The sequence below is a fragment of the Ptychodera flava genome, chromosome 8 (genome assembly GCF_041260155.1).
Source record: "Ptychodera flava strain L36383 chromosome 8, AS_Pfla_20210202, whole genome shotgun sequence".
Classification (NCBI taxonomy): domain Eukaryota; kingdom Metazoa; phylum Hemichordata; class Enteropneusta; family Ptychoderidae; genus Ptychodera; species Ptychodera flava.
This window is the reverse complement of record NC_091935.1, coordinates 41,460,180-41,479,110: the sequence shown is the minus strand read 5'-3', so window position 1 is coordinate 41,479,110 and position 18,931 is coordinate 41,460,180. Positions and strand designations below refer to the sequence as shown.

Sequence of the window (18,931 nt, the reverse complement as noted above, 5' to 3'; positions counted from 1 at the left end):
TGCTAAAACCCTGCAGCCACTTGCAGATTTGGTTGAAACTTGGTATGCAGGCTCTTTATATTGACTTAAGTTAAATTTCTTCAAATTGTGGTGAAATTTTGAATGTTGTATATTTTTTGGGCGATTTTCTATGTTTTTTTGTCAAAAACTCTTCTTTTCATCCCATTGCCTTGAAAACTTGTATGTATGATCCTAGTGTTGGCCTTTGTCAGATTTGTTCAAATTGTGGTGAAATTTTCATATTTGAATTTTTGGGGCAATTTTTCCCATTTTTTGTCAAAAAATCATTTTCTCCTAAAGTATCTGTTGGATTGCTGTAAAACATGATAGTCTTGATCCTAGGGTTGTTTTCTGTCAGATGTGTACATGTAAAAGTCATTATGAGATGGAGCATTTCATATTGCTGAGGTATAAGATTAATTTGGACTTGTAATGGAATTTTCTCAGTAATCAACCTGTAAGAATGCAATGTCATGTGTATACTAGTACTTAGTATCTCTGTAAAATGGGAGGACAGTGTCATTGACACTATTTTTTAATGTCCAGAACTGTTACTCAGACCTGTCTGAACTGATTCAATTCAAACTTGACACAAGGACATTGTACTATAATTTTCATGTGCATATCAGCTTGTATTGAGATATGATCCAACATTGAAGCTGTCCATGCTGTCATGGTCTTTTTCATCCAAGATTATTGTGTTTTATGTTATTAATGATGCTGCCATTATGATTTTTTTTCTGTGCTGTTTGTTGGGAACTTTAATAAATAGGTCAAACAGACATACCAAAGATTTTATGATACCTGTTATCTAGTTTGAGGTATTATTGCCACTTTATTAAGGAATGCTGTGACTATGCATTGCTAGTATGATAAATGTGTGTAGTAAACATGATAGTACAGAACAGATCAATACACATAAATGTTGTAATTCTTATCTCTGTCAGGTTGTTGATGCAGTCTATGAAAGTGCTTCTTTTCAAGGTTTTGAAGTCTACCATGCACTAAGTAATGTATTTGAATCAGTAAGTACATGTACACAATTATTCTACATGCATGTTGCTAAAGTTGATTTCATTGTTATAACATTTCATTGTTATAACAAGTTGGTCACAGGGAGTATATTGCAATTTGTACTAAATCGTCTGCAAAATTGATTTATATTGATTTAATAGATCCTTCTGTAGAATTGAGAAGGCAGGATGCAACATTTTTAGCAGCTTCAGCTAATTTACTACTTACCATTGTTTCTACATCATATTGCAACACATCTACCATGTTCTTTCTCTCTTGTAACTAAAAGGCCAGGTAACTTTTCTAGCTCGGCTGTGGATGATTGTCGTAGTCTGTCATCTGTTGGTGGCGGTGGCAGCGGTGTCCATCAACTTTTCACATTCCAAACTTCTTCTCCAGAACAGCTTTTAACAGCAGTTTTAATGTGCACCTTTTACATTGTATAAATTTTTTAATTTTAAGAATTAAACCTGTCTGTACTTGTATGGAATCTGGTTGCAAAAAAGTTTAAAATAAATACTCGATAAAGCTGGTCCAATTGGTTTGAAATGTAATAGGCAGGTTTCTCAGGGTGATCTATGCCAGGTTTATTTAAAGCCCCAGTGCTGCTAACTTTTGATGATAATGTCACCATTTTTAGCTTATATTTGGTTTTGTATATAAATACCAAAAATAGCTTATATGATGAGTCTGTGGCGTCTGTATGTCTGTATGTTTTTGGGTATGTATGTGCAGATGTATGTCCATCACACACAAAGGCTCCCATACCGCCAAAGCTACAATCTCAGTATTTGGTGTACAGGTAGATGCAGGGGTTTAGATGTGAATTTGTTCAAGTGATCATGTCAGTGTCAAAAATGTGCAAATGAGGTAAGAAAAAGGGAAATCCTGCAAATGTGCAGGAGTGATGGCATGCCAGTGACTGAAACAGGCTTGAGTCATTTCTTGTCATTGTTTATGAACTGTTACATAATAACAGACCTGCTCAAACCATAGACAGTGGGGGGGGGGGGGGGGGAGAGACTGTCTATGCTCAAACTAAGAGGGGCTAGCTGTAGTGCTGTGCATGTTGCTAAAGTTGACATCCAGTACCTAAAGTTTCAGACCTTACTTACTTTTGTCATTCTTTTTTTCTGGTTTAAATATTTCTTGTTGTTTTTCTGGTTGTACTGTGCAGAAATCATTGTCATAACATTACCGTAGAATTTTCCTGCACTGAACAGATAGAAACAATATTTATTGTTGATCTTTGGTAACCATACTGGTATATACCAATTCTGATCAAATTTGAGGTATTTTTATTTTCAATGTGAACCATAATTCCTTGTTCTTCTCCCCAAAGAATGTTGATATGCCGGTACACAGTATCCAGCTTGTCAACTCAGCCCCTATGGTTGTAAATTGCATTGTTATTGTTGAAAACTGACTTCTGGTCCGGACTAGAATTCGAATGTAAACAATTTTCATGCATTTTACACATATAGACGCTAAGTTGACAAGCTAAATACTGGGTGTTTCAACTTTCTTTGGTGAGTAGAATAAGAAGTTGCAATTGATTTATAAGATAAAAATAATGAAAAAAATCATCGAAAGTTAGCATGATTTTTCCCATGTTTAGCTCATATTGATCATGTATATATACCAAAAAAGAGCTTATATGGCAGGTCGGTGGCGTCTGTATGTTTGTATATATATGTATGTTAGTATGTGCAGATTATGTCCGTCCACATAAAAAAACTCCAAAACTGTAGCACCTACCATCTTAGTATTGGTGTACAGGTGCCCCCAGCGGTGGAGATGTGAATTTATTCAAAAGAAGACATAAGTGTCAAAATATGCAAATTAGGTAAAAAAAAGGAAATCTATCAAATCGCTAAAACTGTGTAACTATAGGCTAGATTTGGCTGAAACTTGGTATGCAGGTTGTTTATGGTCACTTTAATAGTTAGATTTGTTCAAATCGTGGTGAAGTTTTGATAGATGTATTTTTGGGGCAATTTTTAGCTCACATTTGGTTATACCAATGTGAGTTTATCGTATAAGCTGAAGTCGATGGCGTCTGTATGTATGTGTGTATGTATGTATGTATGTATGTACAGTATGTATGTACAGTATGTCGGTCAACATCAAAAACACGCAAACCGCTGCACATTTCAGCTTGGTATTTGGTGTGTGGATGCATCCTGGGCTATAGATGGGATTTTGTTCAAATGAAGTCTGCATTGCCAAAATTATGCAAATGAGCTTACAAAATGTGAAAATGGTCAAGAATTAATATCTCGAGAACCGCTGTTTTGATTGCTTTGAAAATTTATGTGCAAGTACCTTAGGTGAACCTTATACAGTTTTATGAATATTGTGAAGATATCCTTAATTTTGTATTTTTACTGAATTTTTGGTGATTTTTCTCATTTTCAGTAAAAATTCTTCTTCTCTGAAACCGCCAGCCCAATTGCTCTCAAATTTGGGTTGGATCTTTGCGAGGGTGTTATGCTTCTAATTTGTTGAAATTATGACAAAATTGGGAAAATTACTATTTTGGAGCAATTTTGTCATTTTTGGTCAAAAAATCTTAAACAGTATTTTCTTTTTAAAACCCCTGGACAGACAGCTTTTGTATTTGGTACACAGACGTACAGAGATGACAATAGTTAGATATGTTGAAATTGTCCCGAAATATACAAATTTGTATTTTTAAGACAATATTGTCATTTTTGGTCAAGAAAACTTGATCTCAAAATTACTTGTTTGATAGCTTTGTCATTTGGTATAAAGTCCCGAGGGATGTTATTAGATACATTTTCTGCTCAAAGTGTTGGGAAACCCCAAAATTTGTATATTTTAGGTAATTTTCTCAGTTTGTGACCTTAAATGACCTACACCAACCCAGGATATGTTGTGAGACAGTTTTGAAGGCTGTGAACATAATTTTGTCATATTTGGTATCAATTTGTAGGAAAATTTGATCCAGAAAACAAAGCTTAGGTGAATATTTTCATTGCCGACCAATTTTTGCAACTTTTCTATGTAAGACATACAAGAACTGATGAGAAATTTGGATCCGGGATAATTCCAGATGTTGTAATCACCATCCACAGTGGAAGGCATTTCACCATCTGTAACTAACTTAAGTGCTGTTTACATTAGAATGATAACACTCATGGCATTAATTAAAAACTCCCCAAGGTTGTAAATATATTTCCTGTCATCTGGCATTATGTAATACCAAGGGATGGAACATTTGATATTCAGGAGGGGATAGGGTCTAGAAGATTGATGAGGTAGCATTACTTTTTTACCAGATCCCTTGTACATTTTTTTACCCACTCCCACCTTTTCTTCTTATCAAACCTTCTCTGTCTATTTTTTGTTGTTGACATTTGCCTATGTATTTAGGATCTGCTTGTCCCATTGCTATAGAAGTTGATATGCATGTTCCTAAAGATGACCTTCAGTACCTAAGTTGGAGACCTTATTTGTTTTTGTCATTCTTTTTTTCCTGGTTTAAATATTTCTCGAATGGACCAATTCAAACCGAGTGTGAGCACACTGTCCTTGACGGTATTTTTCCTGTTTTTAGTCGCAAAAATCTTCTCTGAAAAAGCTTGTCCCATTGCCTTGAAACTTGGTATACATGATCCTAGGGTTGGTCTCTGTCAGATTTGTTCAAATTGTGGTGAAATTTTCATATGTGTATTTTCAGGACAATTTTTCGCATTTTTGGTCAAAAGTCATTTTCTCCGTACATTCTTGTTGGATCCCTTTAAAACTTGATACTCTTGATCCTAGGGTTGTCTTCTGTTGGATTTGTTAAAATTGTAGTGAAATTTTCATATTTGTCTTTTGGGGCAATATCTCTCATTTTTGGTCAAAAATCATTTTCTCTGAACTAACTATTCTAATTGCTTTGAAACTTTGTAAATCACAGCAGAGCTGTATTTGCCACTGTGTCCCTTGTTTACCATTGTGTTCACTAAAAGGTAAACGGGATATAGATACAAAACCTGTGTTAATCAGCCTGCCCTCAAGTGTAATAGGTCAACTATTTCAACAGAAATTCAGAAAACAGAAAACCATAAAACAAAAACGCTTCATTTCTCAATGTTTTGATAGATATTCATGTGGAATATCCCTTTGTACTTCTATAGTGTATGGGATCAGCCCTAACAGAAGACCGTTTAATGGCCTGGTTACTGGCTGAGCCTGAAACTTTAGTTTGGTTTCCAACCATGCATAGACTTGCCACCTCTGAAACAAGTAAGTTGATTCTCTATTTTTAATTCATACATCCGTTAGTTTCATTTACATAATTTCGTAGCTGTGAATGGCATACTTACCAATCATAGCATGATCTGTACATCTACTCATTAAACAGTGATCTCTTCTGTCACTGTAATCATTGTGTAATTTCATTGTGTAATTCATGGTGTCTTACCATGTCTCAAAATGCATCCTTTTTCACCTGAGAGTTACATAAAGGATTATCACATTGAATTTTGTTGAATATATACTCAAGTTTTAATGAACTTGTAGATCAAATTATTAAGTAAAATTTAATTAAAAATTTAATTTAAGAAGTCATCTGTACTATTCCTGTCATTGTTCTGAATTTTATAGCCATCTCAACTTGAATCTGTCATACTTTCAGAGATATCATGGCATGTAAAGGAGATGTTCAATAAAGTTCAGGCACAGCCCAGGGGCAGATAATACATTGACCATTATGTGTAATATTATTACGCTGTACAAATACTTCTGTTTTGGCATTTTTGCATAGAATGTAGTCACAGCAGTTCTACCTTTGTGAGCCACTGTAGGGACAACTGATGATCTGTTGACACACCCTTGGTTTGAAGTAAAAGAGATGTTCTTAGGGCGCTCTAAATAATTAGTGATGGTATGAGTGGACTCCCTGGATTACTAACAATTCAAACAATTTTTTTTTTGTGTCCACTAATCTTCAGTCTGCCCCGCTCTATATCTTTATCACCATACATAATTTCCTAAAATGGAGAGTGGTATACTATAGTGTACTTCACTAACTGTACAATTGTACTGAGATGCCATAGAGTTCAGCTGGATTTAACTCCACACACCTTTTTGAAGCCTTGACTATACAGCAAATATGCAACCACAGTATATGATGATTTGATATGTGGAGGAATGTTACTCTGTAACCTCACAGTGTCTTTCACCTATTTACCGCAACTCAGCGTATGAGACGGACACATTTCACGTACAAAACAAACGATAAGCTAGGGTATCACAACACATATGAAAGTCACCGACTCATTGATTAATTACAGTAAACCAGCACGGGGCAGCCACTCTGTCTAGACTAAGAGATACACTTGATCTACAATGTAAGTGTTTTTACAATTTCAGCTAAGAGTTGAAGAGCTTAAAATTAATCTTAAAGAATGAAATACAGAGGGCTCGAATATGATGTTGACTTCGAGATCTCACATGAACTTCTAAAGTCTGTTGTCAACGCAACAAACAGAGTTTATTTCTTTCATTCCTTACAAGTTAAAGTTTCATATTAATGTTTTATTTCGAGAGCAGATGTTTCTGTTGAGAAAACCTTCAGCTCTTTAACTCTTAGCTGAAACTAAAAACAGTTACATTGTAGATCAAGTGTATCTCTCAGTCTAAACAGAGCGGCTGCCCTTTGCCGATTTTCTGTAATTAATCAGTGAGTCGGCAGCTTTGATTTGTCGTGATACCTGAGCTAATCATTTGTTTTGTACGTGAAATGTGTCCGTCTCATACGCTGAGTTGTGGTACCCAGGTGAAACGCACTGTAAATGTGGTAGTAGGCTGTATCACTGCTCCTGATAATGCTGTATCTCCCCAACCATAGTACACCACTTTTACTATATCATGTGAGTTAGTTTCAGCCTATCACTCTAAGTGAACACACATGAGGTCTAAATATATCATACGTTGTTAAAGTATTCTTTGGACTCCTGTTTGTTACCAGTATGTATAGTTCAGCAAGCTTTTTGGATCAGTCAGCAGACAATTTTATGTATGTCCGTCTGTATGTATGTCTTTTATGTATTGCTAGGTGAATTTTCAGTGACCTTCAAAAATGTATTTCTGTTAGAAGACAACAAAAATACTCTGGGGCAAAATTTGATTGACTATACTTGTGATCTCATGAATTGACAAGTAGATTGACAGGTAACCATTTTCAAAAAGATTGTGAAACACAGTGATGATTTCCCAGCTTAACTGACATGTTATTTTTTATCCGTTTCAAAATTAGACTACTGTAACTGACACAACCCCTAGATGATGAAATGACAGCTTTAATGAAAAAGTCACTACCTTCTCACATGAAACAAACATAATTGAAACAATTTTTACCTTCTCGTGTCTATTTATAGACAGAGAAGGTATTAGAGTTGAAAAACCAGTATGCTGGTGTCAACTACTTCCGTCTGTCAATACTTCCATCTGTCAAGATCCGTTGACGTCATGCCATGGTGATGGGTCATATCATAAACTGGTGGGGGTGTTCATGGTTCAGGTTTAGGTGCAGGAGAACGATTTTGAGCTGTGACAAAAATCAAAAGGGACTTAGCGGCATAGCCACAGTGTTAAGCCTTTCTCCAAGGTTCTTAGTTGACTACGATCTATTACAGACTACTGAGCTGATGTTAGGGGTACTCACTTTGTGTTTGCTCTCTGTGTGCGCTAGTGTTTGGTACTGAGTTGTGTGGATATCCCCTCATGGCCTCACGTGCATGATATGGGCCTGTTGCATAATCTGCAGATGATCATATGCCTCTGAGTCTGAAGTGAAAACGGCCAATGTGTAAGCCTGTCGGCATTTTCCTTGCATTTTTTCTCATTAAATTTTGCAAAATATCGGCGAGTACCTCAATATTTCAAGATAACTCTTTCTTCCCAATCGTTTCCTGGACTTTCAGAGTCATATGAACGAAAATGAGTGAAAGTTTTAGACAGGAAAATCGGACGTCGGCCATGTTCAATGTTTACAGTACAATCAGAAGTTTATGTGGAGGAAAATAACTAACAAACACTGTTCATGATGCCCGCCCTCTAGAGGCAGACTTCCTATATGAAGTACCACATTTGATGCTTGTGGAAAGCTTGACCACACAGAGGAGCATTTTAACTTTTAGAAAATGACAAATTGAATAAGAAGGTATTCTGAAAATGTCAAATACTGAGGAAAAATGCGCAAATATTCAAAATAAACAGGTTAACTGACTGGTCAGCTATAAAAAACAATGAAAATGTTTATGATCAAAAGTTTTTGAGATGCGCACATTTTAACAAATACAGAAATTATTAATATTATAAATATAAGACCAAACGATTTTTTCAGGGATGGGACAGATTGGAAATGAGGGGTGAGAGACAAAGGCACTCCTATTGCTGCATGTGGATGCAGCCACACCATTTCATTTACAGCATACTTATTCACTGTGTTGTGTTCAAGTTCCATATTGTACTGACTGTCATACAAGGATAACATAAGCAAAGCAAATCAAATTAGAAAAGGATCAGTGCTGTTGTGTGGTTTTTGCTGAACATGGCTGATTTTAATATTTCGCCCTATATATTTGGTATCCAGCAAAGGCATATTTTGATGTAAAGTCAAAATTAACACTACATTGCGGAGAATATATATGTTACCGTTTCTGCATGAACTTTTCTTTTTTAAATTATAGTATAGTAGTACTTTGAACAGATTAACAATTATCGTGATGTCAACCCATAATTTTACATCACAAAGACTAATTCTGCCAATTTTTTTATTTTTCAGTCATTTTATAAATTTTGCACTGAACAAGATGATTGAACAAATTGCAATGTTTGAATTTGTAAACTCAAAGAATAAAAATCCTTTGGTCACAGATTAAATTATTTTTTGAAAAGAAATTTACTCTTAAACACTTTTAGCATATATTCTTTACACGGTCATGTATTTCAAGGAAAATATGCCTATTAAAAACAGTAATTTCTTCACTTTCAATTTTTTTTCAATACTATGACAATTATCAGCCATGAGGTTTAACAAACACAAGACCAGATAAGCGTTTTCATCATTTCCACAGGACTCTTTGGAAAATCCATTAAAAACAGTTAAAAGTAACTTAAAATGATCACTTGGTATACATTTAATTTACAGATGCCAGGTTGTGTATTTCACATGCACTCAGGTCAGGAGGGAAGTGCGTCATTACTATTTTGGACTGTTAATTCTTATTTCTGAATTATTTAACTTTTTTTTCCACATTGAACTATCTTTAGGCAGTTTATACTGTAGCTTAGAATTTTTTTGATTGATGTATTTAATCATCTTTTGGGTTCTTTGGGTCCATATCCCACCTCATGCCCCTACATCATCAACTATTTACCAACAACTCCATGCCAACAACCAATTACCTGACCTGGCCACACATTAGAGAAGGTACAGCGTCATTGACGGTATTTTTTAAGATACTGTCAGACTTTGTGCAAATTTTCTTATAATTTGTCCAAAGATGTTTTCCTAATCCACTGATCTGCTAACTTTCAAATTTAGTATGTGACTTCTAAGGGATAACCCTGTTCAGTTTCACAAAATTAACAAACTTTTCTGTTTTTGAAGTTTTTTCAAAGTAAGTGTTCAAACAGTTTTTTAGCGACGAAGTTACGTAACTGAGGAAGCTTATAGAGTTGGGAGAGGCAAAATTAACGTCATTTCCGTCAACAACTTCCGTAAAACTATTTTGTCACACCACGTGATCAGTGTTATCTAACCACTACAGCATACCATTCACGCTGCACACTCACTATCAGCGAAAATACCAGATCGTGTTGAATTGACATTACAATTGAACTTAGAGCGTACGTGTGAGTGTATTGGCTTACATGAAAATGCGATAGACAATGATGCATTTACGTTAGAACGTCCATGCACGATCAAATTGTTTTTGTTCTGTCAGTGTAAATTACGAGATTGGTGGATGTTGACGCACGGACATCTTGCGTGTGTCGTTTCGATCTCCTTTTTACTGTGCAGGGGAGAATGAATTACGTTCCTCATGGGTTTCAAATATGTCAAAAAAAATATGAAGTTTTGAGTGGATTTACGATTTCGTTTGTAAAATTACGAGCGAAAATTTCAGCTCCCCATTTCATTGGCGCGACCGTGCAAGAAACCTCAGTCCCCTACTACATGTACCTCCATGATCACATGTTGTACCACACGGTCACGAACATGAAAGGCCGGCCTCTGAAACACTCAGTGTGGAAATTTGCGTAGTGTTTTTCCTCATTTAATTTGGCAAATTATCAGCAAAAACCTCAATAATTCAAGGTAACCCTTTCTTCTCAATCCCTTCCTGGAGTTTCAAAGTCATACCAACGAAAATGAGTGAAAAATTTCGATGCAAAAATCATGCATCAGGGAGCGTAATAAGCGTATGCTTAAAGAGACTGAGAGTAATCATACAGAAATAGCCCATGATTCGAGCTTGGTTTTCCTGTTTTTCGTTTGAATTTTGGCCAAATAGTCGCTTTTTAGCGGGTTTTGAAATTTTTCAAGCATCTCAAAATATTAAAATGACTTTTCTTAACAAACGAAATAAAGTAAGAAATTCAATTATTTATCTACAAAATAAAAATATTTTTGGCAAGCTGAATCATGCAGCTAAAAAGTGAACAATCAATGTTTTGGACGAGTACATACGTGTGAGTGATTTTTCGTGGGGATTCCCCGACCGTTCATTGCTGTGGCGCTCGAATACGCAGTCAGTTTCTGTGAAACGGGATGAAATTTTCTTTCAGGCGAGGCGTTTCAAGTTACTCTTGAGAAAAGTTACTTATTTATCAGTTGTTGTTTTACTGTTTCATGACACATGTTTCTGATTCAATCACTTGTTGACCTGAAAAACAACGATATATAGTACTCTTTTTGAACAGACTTTTAGTAGGCCTAAGTAGCCGCGGTACAGCTGTCGAAATACTATCTTTTCAAAGTACATTTTGAGTGAACTTTGTAAATAAACATTCTGAACCATCGTGTAATGTTATGCTTGGAATTTTGTTACTTTTGAGTTTTATTCGTGGTTTTTAGTCCTTTGGGCCTTTGGCCCAAAGTACTAATGTGATGACGCGGCCTCTGTTGTTGCATACAGTGGGCCGTATGCTGTGGACGCAGGTATCTCAGAAACGCTTCAGTAACTTTTTCTGAAATTTGGTCTGGTGGTCACTTGGGCATGTATCTCAAACGGTCTTTTTAGTCCCCACGGACGAAGTCCGGCGGGGACTTATAGATTGGGTCCCGTCTGTGCATCCGTCCGTCATCAACAGTTTCTCAGACACTGCTGAACCAATTTCGTTCAAACTTGGCACAAAGGCATAGCACTATGACCTACAGATGCAAGTCGATTTATTTTGTGATACGATCGAATTTGGCCGCGAGGCGGCCATTTTGTTGCGATTTTTCATGTCGTTAGACCATAACTTAGACATCCTTGAGCAGATTCTGTTCAAACTTGACACAAAGGCATAACACTATGGCTTTCGTATCCATGTCAAATAATTTTGCGATATGATCCAATATGGGCGCGAGGCGGCCATTTTGTTGCGATTTTTCATGTCTTTGGACCATAACTCAGACATCCTTGAACAGATTCCGTTCAAACTTGGCACAAAGGCATAACACTATGGCCTACATGTGCATGTCAAATTAGTCTGGATACGATCCAATATGGCCGCGAGGCGGCCATTTTGTTTGCGATTTTTCGTGTCTTTGAACATAACTCAAACATCCTCGAACCGATTCTGTTCAAACTTGACACAAAGGCATAACACTATTGCCTACATATGCATGGCAAATTATATTGCGATACGATCCAATATGGGCGTGAGACGGCCATTTTTTTGTGATTTTTTCATGTCTTTGGACCATAACTCAGACATCCTTGAACCGATTCTGTTCAAATTTGGCACAAAAGCAAAACAGTATGCCCTTCATATGAACACCAATTTATTTCGTGACATGATCCAATATGGCTGACAGGTGGCCATTTTTTTTTGAGATTTTTTCATGTCTTTGAACCGTAACTCAAACATCATTGAACCGATTTTGTTCAAACTTGGCACAAAGGCAAAGCACGTACTATGGCATGCATATGCATGTATCAATTAACCTTGCGATAGGATCCAACATGGCTGCAGAACTGCCATTTTGTTGGAATTTTGCATGTCTTTGAAGTGTAATTCAAAGGTCATTACACCCATTTTGTCCAAACTTGGCACAAAGATCAAGCACTATGGCATACATGTCAATTTACTTCGTGACATGTTCCAATATGGCTGCCAGATTGTAAATTTTTTTCCAATATCGCTGCCTGATGGTCATTTTTGGATTTTTTCATGTCTTTGAGGCTTAATCATATGCAAATATTCCTTAACCAATGTTGTTGAGACTTGGTACAAAGATAAAGTACTATGGCATACATATGCATGTCTACTAATTTTGTGCTATGATCCATATGGTCAATAGACAGCCATTTGATTTCAATTTTGGTGTGATTTTTTTATGTCTTTGAAACATAAACATAGGTCACTGTCCCTCGATGGACTGATTTTGTTCAAACGTGATACGAAGATAAAAAACTATGGCTGCATTCTTGTGCACATTAATTTGTTCCATTATATGATTTGAAATGGCATTTTTGTTGTTATGATCGTTTCTGTGTATTTCAATATGTTCTATAGTTATGAAGTTGACAGTGATGCACTTTTGCGGCTGTCGTGTAATTTTTGGTACGAAAGGCGCCTTTGATCGACTGAAGAATGATGGCCTCCGTAGGCGATAAACACCGGTACCGGCAGGCATATCAGTTCTACTGAGGAAGTAATCCACTGGCCCTGTCCAGTTTTAATATTTGTCTGTCGGCACACACCAGATACTCATGACTGTGAAACAACATTTCCATATAATTGTATATTCAGTTTTTATATTTAGTTTGCTTTTCACCATATTCTATGTCCTTCCCTGCACTACATAATTCAAAATTAAATATTGTTTTTGGCCTATACATACTTGAGGGGTAAGGTTATTTAGCCTCATACATTAAAGATGCACTGTTGACCTACAGAGTCCAAACTTTTTATCATTGTATTGTAGATAGGTGTACAACCCAAATACTAAGTACAAGTGTGGTGAGTGTAACAAGCAAATGTTTTTTAGTCCCCACGAACACCGTCCGGGGGGACTTATAGGTTTGGTCATGTCCGTGCGTCCGTCCGTTCACGCAGATATCTCAGAGACACCTGGAGCGATTTCGTTCAAACTTGGTACAAGGATAGTACCCTACCTCATACAGATGCACATCGATTTGTTTAACAATGCGATCAAATTTGGTCGTGTTAGAGGACTTTTTAGTTTTCACCTCCATAGACTCCCATGTATAAGGCAGTCCATAGACTCCCATGTATAAGGCAGTCCATAGACTCCCATGTATAAGGAAGTCCATAGACTCCCATGTATAAGGCAGTCCATAGACTCCCATGTATAAGGCCAAGAAAAATAAAAATTTAGTTTCTCATCGTATTCATATTGCAAAAAGGATGCAGTGATACAGTTTTTAGTCCCCACAGATAAAGTCCAGGGGGCTTGTAGATTGGGTCATGTCCGTCCGTGAGTCCATCCATGACTCCATCCGTTCACGCAGATATCTCAGACACTTTGACAAAATGTCACGTGACCTTGGTGACCTTTGACCTCGAATATACATACCGTATTCCTCCGATTCTAAAACCCCCTTTTCAGAACCAAAGGTGAAATCGAACGTCGTAGTTGAATTCTGCTAATTAATGCAACATTATGCAAATTTTATGCCAATGTTTTTTTTATTCACGTGAGCGCTGCAGACAGACAACTCATACTTTGTGATATCGACTCATGGCCATGCTGCGTCGATACTGGCAGTCGAAACTGTACAGTATAAATTAATCGAGATCTACAAGTTTTAAAATTTAGCGTATTTGCCATACCCTCTGTTGCCAAACAATACAATAGCAATAAATGTTCATATTTCGTATATACCTAATCACCATGATACTTCGTTGCGCTCCCCAGCAGCAGCTACTCCCCATAGCATGGCCGCTAAGGTCAGACAATGAGTAAAGGGAAAGTCCCTAAAGTTCCGCTGGCTGTGATTGGTCAATTCACGCAATAGGTCAAAGGTGTTAGTGCATGAGGTCAGGGTAAAGTTCTAATCAGCATTGCACATGCATGTGGTGGTGTCCGTCCGATGTTTTCTATTTACGATTTTCAATTAGTGTACTCCTTAAAATAAACGATCAATTACACGTTGTGAGTTTATTGTTTCGCTCCTATACGGTAGTTTCAAAAAGTCTAACCGTATCTCGAAACGAAATGTGATCTTACAAACAGGCCGGCGCTAGGTTCGAACTGATAAAGTGTTGAAACATCGGCTGGCCATGTCCGAGACAAAAGATTGCTACGCCAATCTGCTTACGATTTGATGAATTGAATTTTTGGCAATAAATCTTTGAAGTTTTTTATTATTTATATCGATGAACGAAATGTCTCTTGATGTGGAATTCAGTCATCTATGATCAACTGTTCGAAATATGGTACAAACATGCACATTTTTGTTCTAACTGTAAGTATATAGGGCTGTTTATGAAGTTGGGTATTTTTCCCTCGCAAGACTTCGAAAGCATGCATAATCTTGAAAATCTGTTACACTATCGCCTACTCATTGCTGGGACTATTTCAGGAAACGGACACACACAAGCAAGAAATGCCGTTCAAACAATAAATATATTTATTACATGAGAAAAACTATGTGCAAAATTGATAAAACATTAACGAAAGAAATTCAAAGAATTTTCAGTTCATGCGCGGAAGAAACTTCGGATGTCGCGTTTGTCGATACAATTGCTCTCTTCATCGAAGTCAAACCCGTCGAAGTCTATATCGTCATCTTCCCCCTTGTCATTTGATAAGTCGTCATCGAGTACCGGAATCTCCTTGGAAATCATGATGTCTTCAGTTCTGTAGAGCGCATTCGCGATACCCGTGGAAAGGAACGATTTTTCCACCACGTGAAATGAGCGAATCGTACTTGATCGACACGTTCAAAAACTCGACTATCGTAATATTCATGTCATGTCTGCTTATTTTGACCGTAGCAAAATGACAGTGACGAAAAGACGGCATTGTACTAGATCGAGACGCTCAAAAATCCAACTCTTATAATGTTCATTTACATAGCGAAATCCAAGTGGAATTTTATCGCCAGGAACGATAGAACCGTTCACGATTGAAATGTTCCAACACCAAATAATTGTGTGCTTGTTTTGAGGTTTGATACTTCACTTTGTGACTTTGATAAGCTACGTAGGTGTCTCGGATATCCTTGTCTCATTACATGACAATGGCTCAATTGTTCCAGTCAGAATTTGGGTGTACCCCCCTGGGGGGCGTTATAAACGAACTAACAGCCAATTACGAATCGATAAAATAATCCTGGGGGGCGTTATAATCGGGTGGGGTTTTAGAATCGGAGAAATACGGTATTTGTCCATAACTCAGTAACCACACGTCCTAAACCTTTCATATATGGTATGATGGGACACCCTATGACACCAAATATTGTACCTCATTAATTATGTGCATATCTAATTTTGAGCAAGCCAATAGAGCTAGAGGTCTGATTTTGGGTATATATGGATAACTTAGCAGTACAATTTTTTGGACAAAATGTCACGTGATCTCGGTGACCTTTGACCTCAAATATACATATTTGTCCATAGCTCAGTAACCACAAGTGCTACAGCCTTCATATTTGGTATGATGGGACACCTTATGACGCCACATATTGTACCTCATTAATTATGTGCATATCTAATTTTGAGCAAGCCAATAGAGCTAGAGGTCTGATTTTTGGTAAATAGGGATAACTTAGCAGTACAATTTTTTTGACAAAATGTCACGTGACCTCGGTGACCTTTGACCTCAAATATACATATTTGTCCATAACTCAGTAACCACAAGTGCTACACCCTTCATATTTGGTATGATGGGACACCTTATGACGCCACATATTGTACCTCATTAATTATGTGCATATCTAATTTTGAGGAGCCAATAGAGCTAGAGGTCTGATTTTTGGTATGTAGGGATAACTTAGCAATACATTTTTTTTTTGACAAAACGTCATGTGACCTCAATGACCTTTGACCTCAAATATACGTATTTGTCCATAACTCAGTAACCACAAGTGCTACACCCTTCATATTTGGTATGATTGGACACCTTATGACGCCACATATTGTACCTCATTAATTATGTGCATATCTAATTTTGAGCGAGCCAATAGAGCTGGAGGTCTGATTTTTGGTAAATATGGATAACTTAGCAGTACAATTTTTTTGACAAAATGTCACGTGACCTCGGTGACCTTTGACCTCAAATATACATATTTGTGCATAACTCAGTAACCACAAGTGCTACACCCTTCATATATGGTATGATGGGACACCTTATCACGCCACATATTGTACCTCATTAATTATGTGCATATCTAATTTTGAGCGAGCCAATAGAGCTAGATGTATGATTGGTATATAGGGATAGACTATAGGATAGAAGTTTTTTGACAAAATGTCATGTGACCTTGATAACCTTTTACCTAAAATACACGATTATTTCAATAAATAAGTAACCACAAGTGCTATGTCCTTTATATTTAGTAGGATGGGAGACCTTATGACAGCACATGCTTTACCTCTATTAATTATGCACATTTATAATTGTGGGCAAGCCAATAGAGCTAGAGGTCTGAATTTTGGCATATATGAATGAATTAGCATTACAATTTTTTTTTTCCAAAATGTCACGTGACCTTGATGACCTTTGACCTTGATTAAGCGTATATATGCATAACTCAGTAACCACAAGTTCTATACGCTTTAATTTTGATAGAATAATAGACCTTAAGATGTCACATCTTGTACCTCATTTATTATGCCCATATGTTTTTCTTGGCTGGCCAATACAGCTAGAGGTCTGATCTTTTTTCCCCGATTTAGAACCATAACTTAGACATCCCTCTTGTTGCAAATTGGGAACAATGACATAGACCTATGTGTCCATAGATTTGAACATATACACTCCAGTGATACTTCTTAATGACCACATTTCCCTGCTCCATCAAGACTAATACTCCTATTACAAGTGGGGACTATGTCATTGTCAATGACTTGTTAGTCAATGGCCCAAATTTATTTTTTATTTGATGGACAATAAATACATGTGTAATCAATGCCAACAATCCAGTTTAAGTAATTTGGTTTAGATTAGCCATTGTCCATTATATTACAATAGTTTGTGGCTAAATTTTCTCCCCTTCTGTATCATATAAGTTCACCGTTTCCTGTTTTAGATATTGTTGATCCTATTGAGTCCCATCTCTTATTCTTAATTCACTTTCATATTAACTTTCATTTATGTCCAAACAATTTGACTTTTTGCCAAATTTCATATTTATGGCAAATAATAAACACTAAGGAGGTACAAAGGACGTCGGTGCCCCCGGGTCCCATGTTTGTTTCTTTCCATCATCAAACATTGACAGGTAAGCTTGTAAAACTAGCCTCAAATCACTTAAATTAGAATTATGTGTTACTTTCTGGTTTTGTAATATGTAAAGAAATAAATAAGTTGATTTCTTTTATCCTTTCCACTTATTGGTATTTTTTCCTGGTTTAAAGTCACTAATATCCTTAACCCTTAGTCTCTACAATCTTAGAAAAAATGAAACGATTGATTTAATAAAAGAAACTTATTGTGACACAGTTCAGTCATTTTCATAACTCTGGTTCAAAATTCAGTGTGCTTTACTCATATCTTGGCAGTGCTGAACTCTTCTGTCATAGTATCTGCAATAACTTCACATAGAATGATTTGTAAATGTAAATCAGTGCTGTTGAAGATCATTTAATTGTCAGGGTGTTGCCAAATCTTGTGTGTATATAAGTATGTGCGGTTCTGAGATGAGCTGTATTGGCATACAAAAGGAATGTGTTGATAACTGACAATTTAATTAATACAAATTACAATCAATTTTGAAATTTACTCAAAACTTTTGAGACTGAATTTGTAACTTTACTAAGAATTTTCGGAAGCTAGAGGAGAAACAGACATACTAGTGTGATGGGCGGACCAGAAAGTCCATGGAAATCAAGCAGGTTGTTCTTACATGAACATTGCTGTTTGGTGTGTTGATTTGTAACACACTATGCTAACATGTTTCAACACCCAAGGAAACATTTGCAACTTTATAGTCAATGCGACATATTAATAAAATTATTTTAATTTTGTATCTGAATATCACAAAACAATGTTGTGATCATCGCAGTCCAGCTGTTATGAGTAAGCATGTGTACTTGGCTGGACCGATCAAGTTTCTGCAAAAAATCATTTCACTATCAATGACAAGCTAAAGTGACGTCTTTAATAAATGTGTCCATTCAGTATCCAAAGAAAATCAAGGCTATCAATGACATGAAGAAAGTTTGTTTAGAATTATATTTTCGTTTTAAACTTCAGTTCTTTGATGCAGTGTGGTCGTCTCACAATCCACCATCACGGCAGATGTAGTGCATGCAATACACAGTCCACACTGTCAAATCATGCGTGCTTATTTTTCTGTTATAATTGAATTGGGTCAGAATTTGTAGCAAGGGAACATACAAAATCTTGCAGATAAATCAATTTGGATGATCTATGTCGATCTATGCAAATTCCAAGTTTGGTGGACATGTGAAAATTATGTTTTTTGCCTTCATGTACAAGATGGCATGTTTACCAAGCTGGACGCTCACTGCTAAAAAAACAATAGGTTTTATT

At 36.5% G+C, this 18,931-nt stretch overlaps 1 protein-coding gene across 3 annotated transcripts in view; it reads left to right on the top strand.

The window, feature by feature from the left end:
- The window catches only part of LOC139139372 (dystrophin-like), a 62,000-nt gene that overhangs the window by 27,959 nt on the left and 15,110 nt on the right, over positions 1-18,931 (top strand). For all 3 annotated transcript variants that reach the window (XM_070708272.1, XM_070708273.1, XM_070708274.1), the window contains 2 exons: positions 948-1,025; positions 5,163-5,271. In XM_070708272.1, the coding sequence (XP_070564373.1) occupies positions 948-1,025; positions 5,163-5,271 (187 nt within the window). The remainder of the gene's footprint in view (positions 1-947; positions 1,026-5,162; positions 5,272-18,931) is intronic.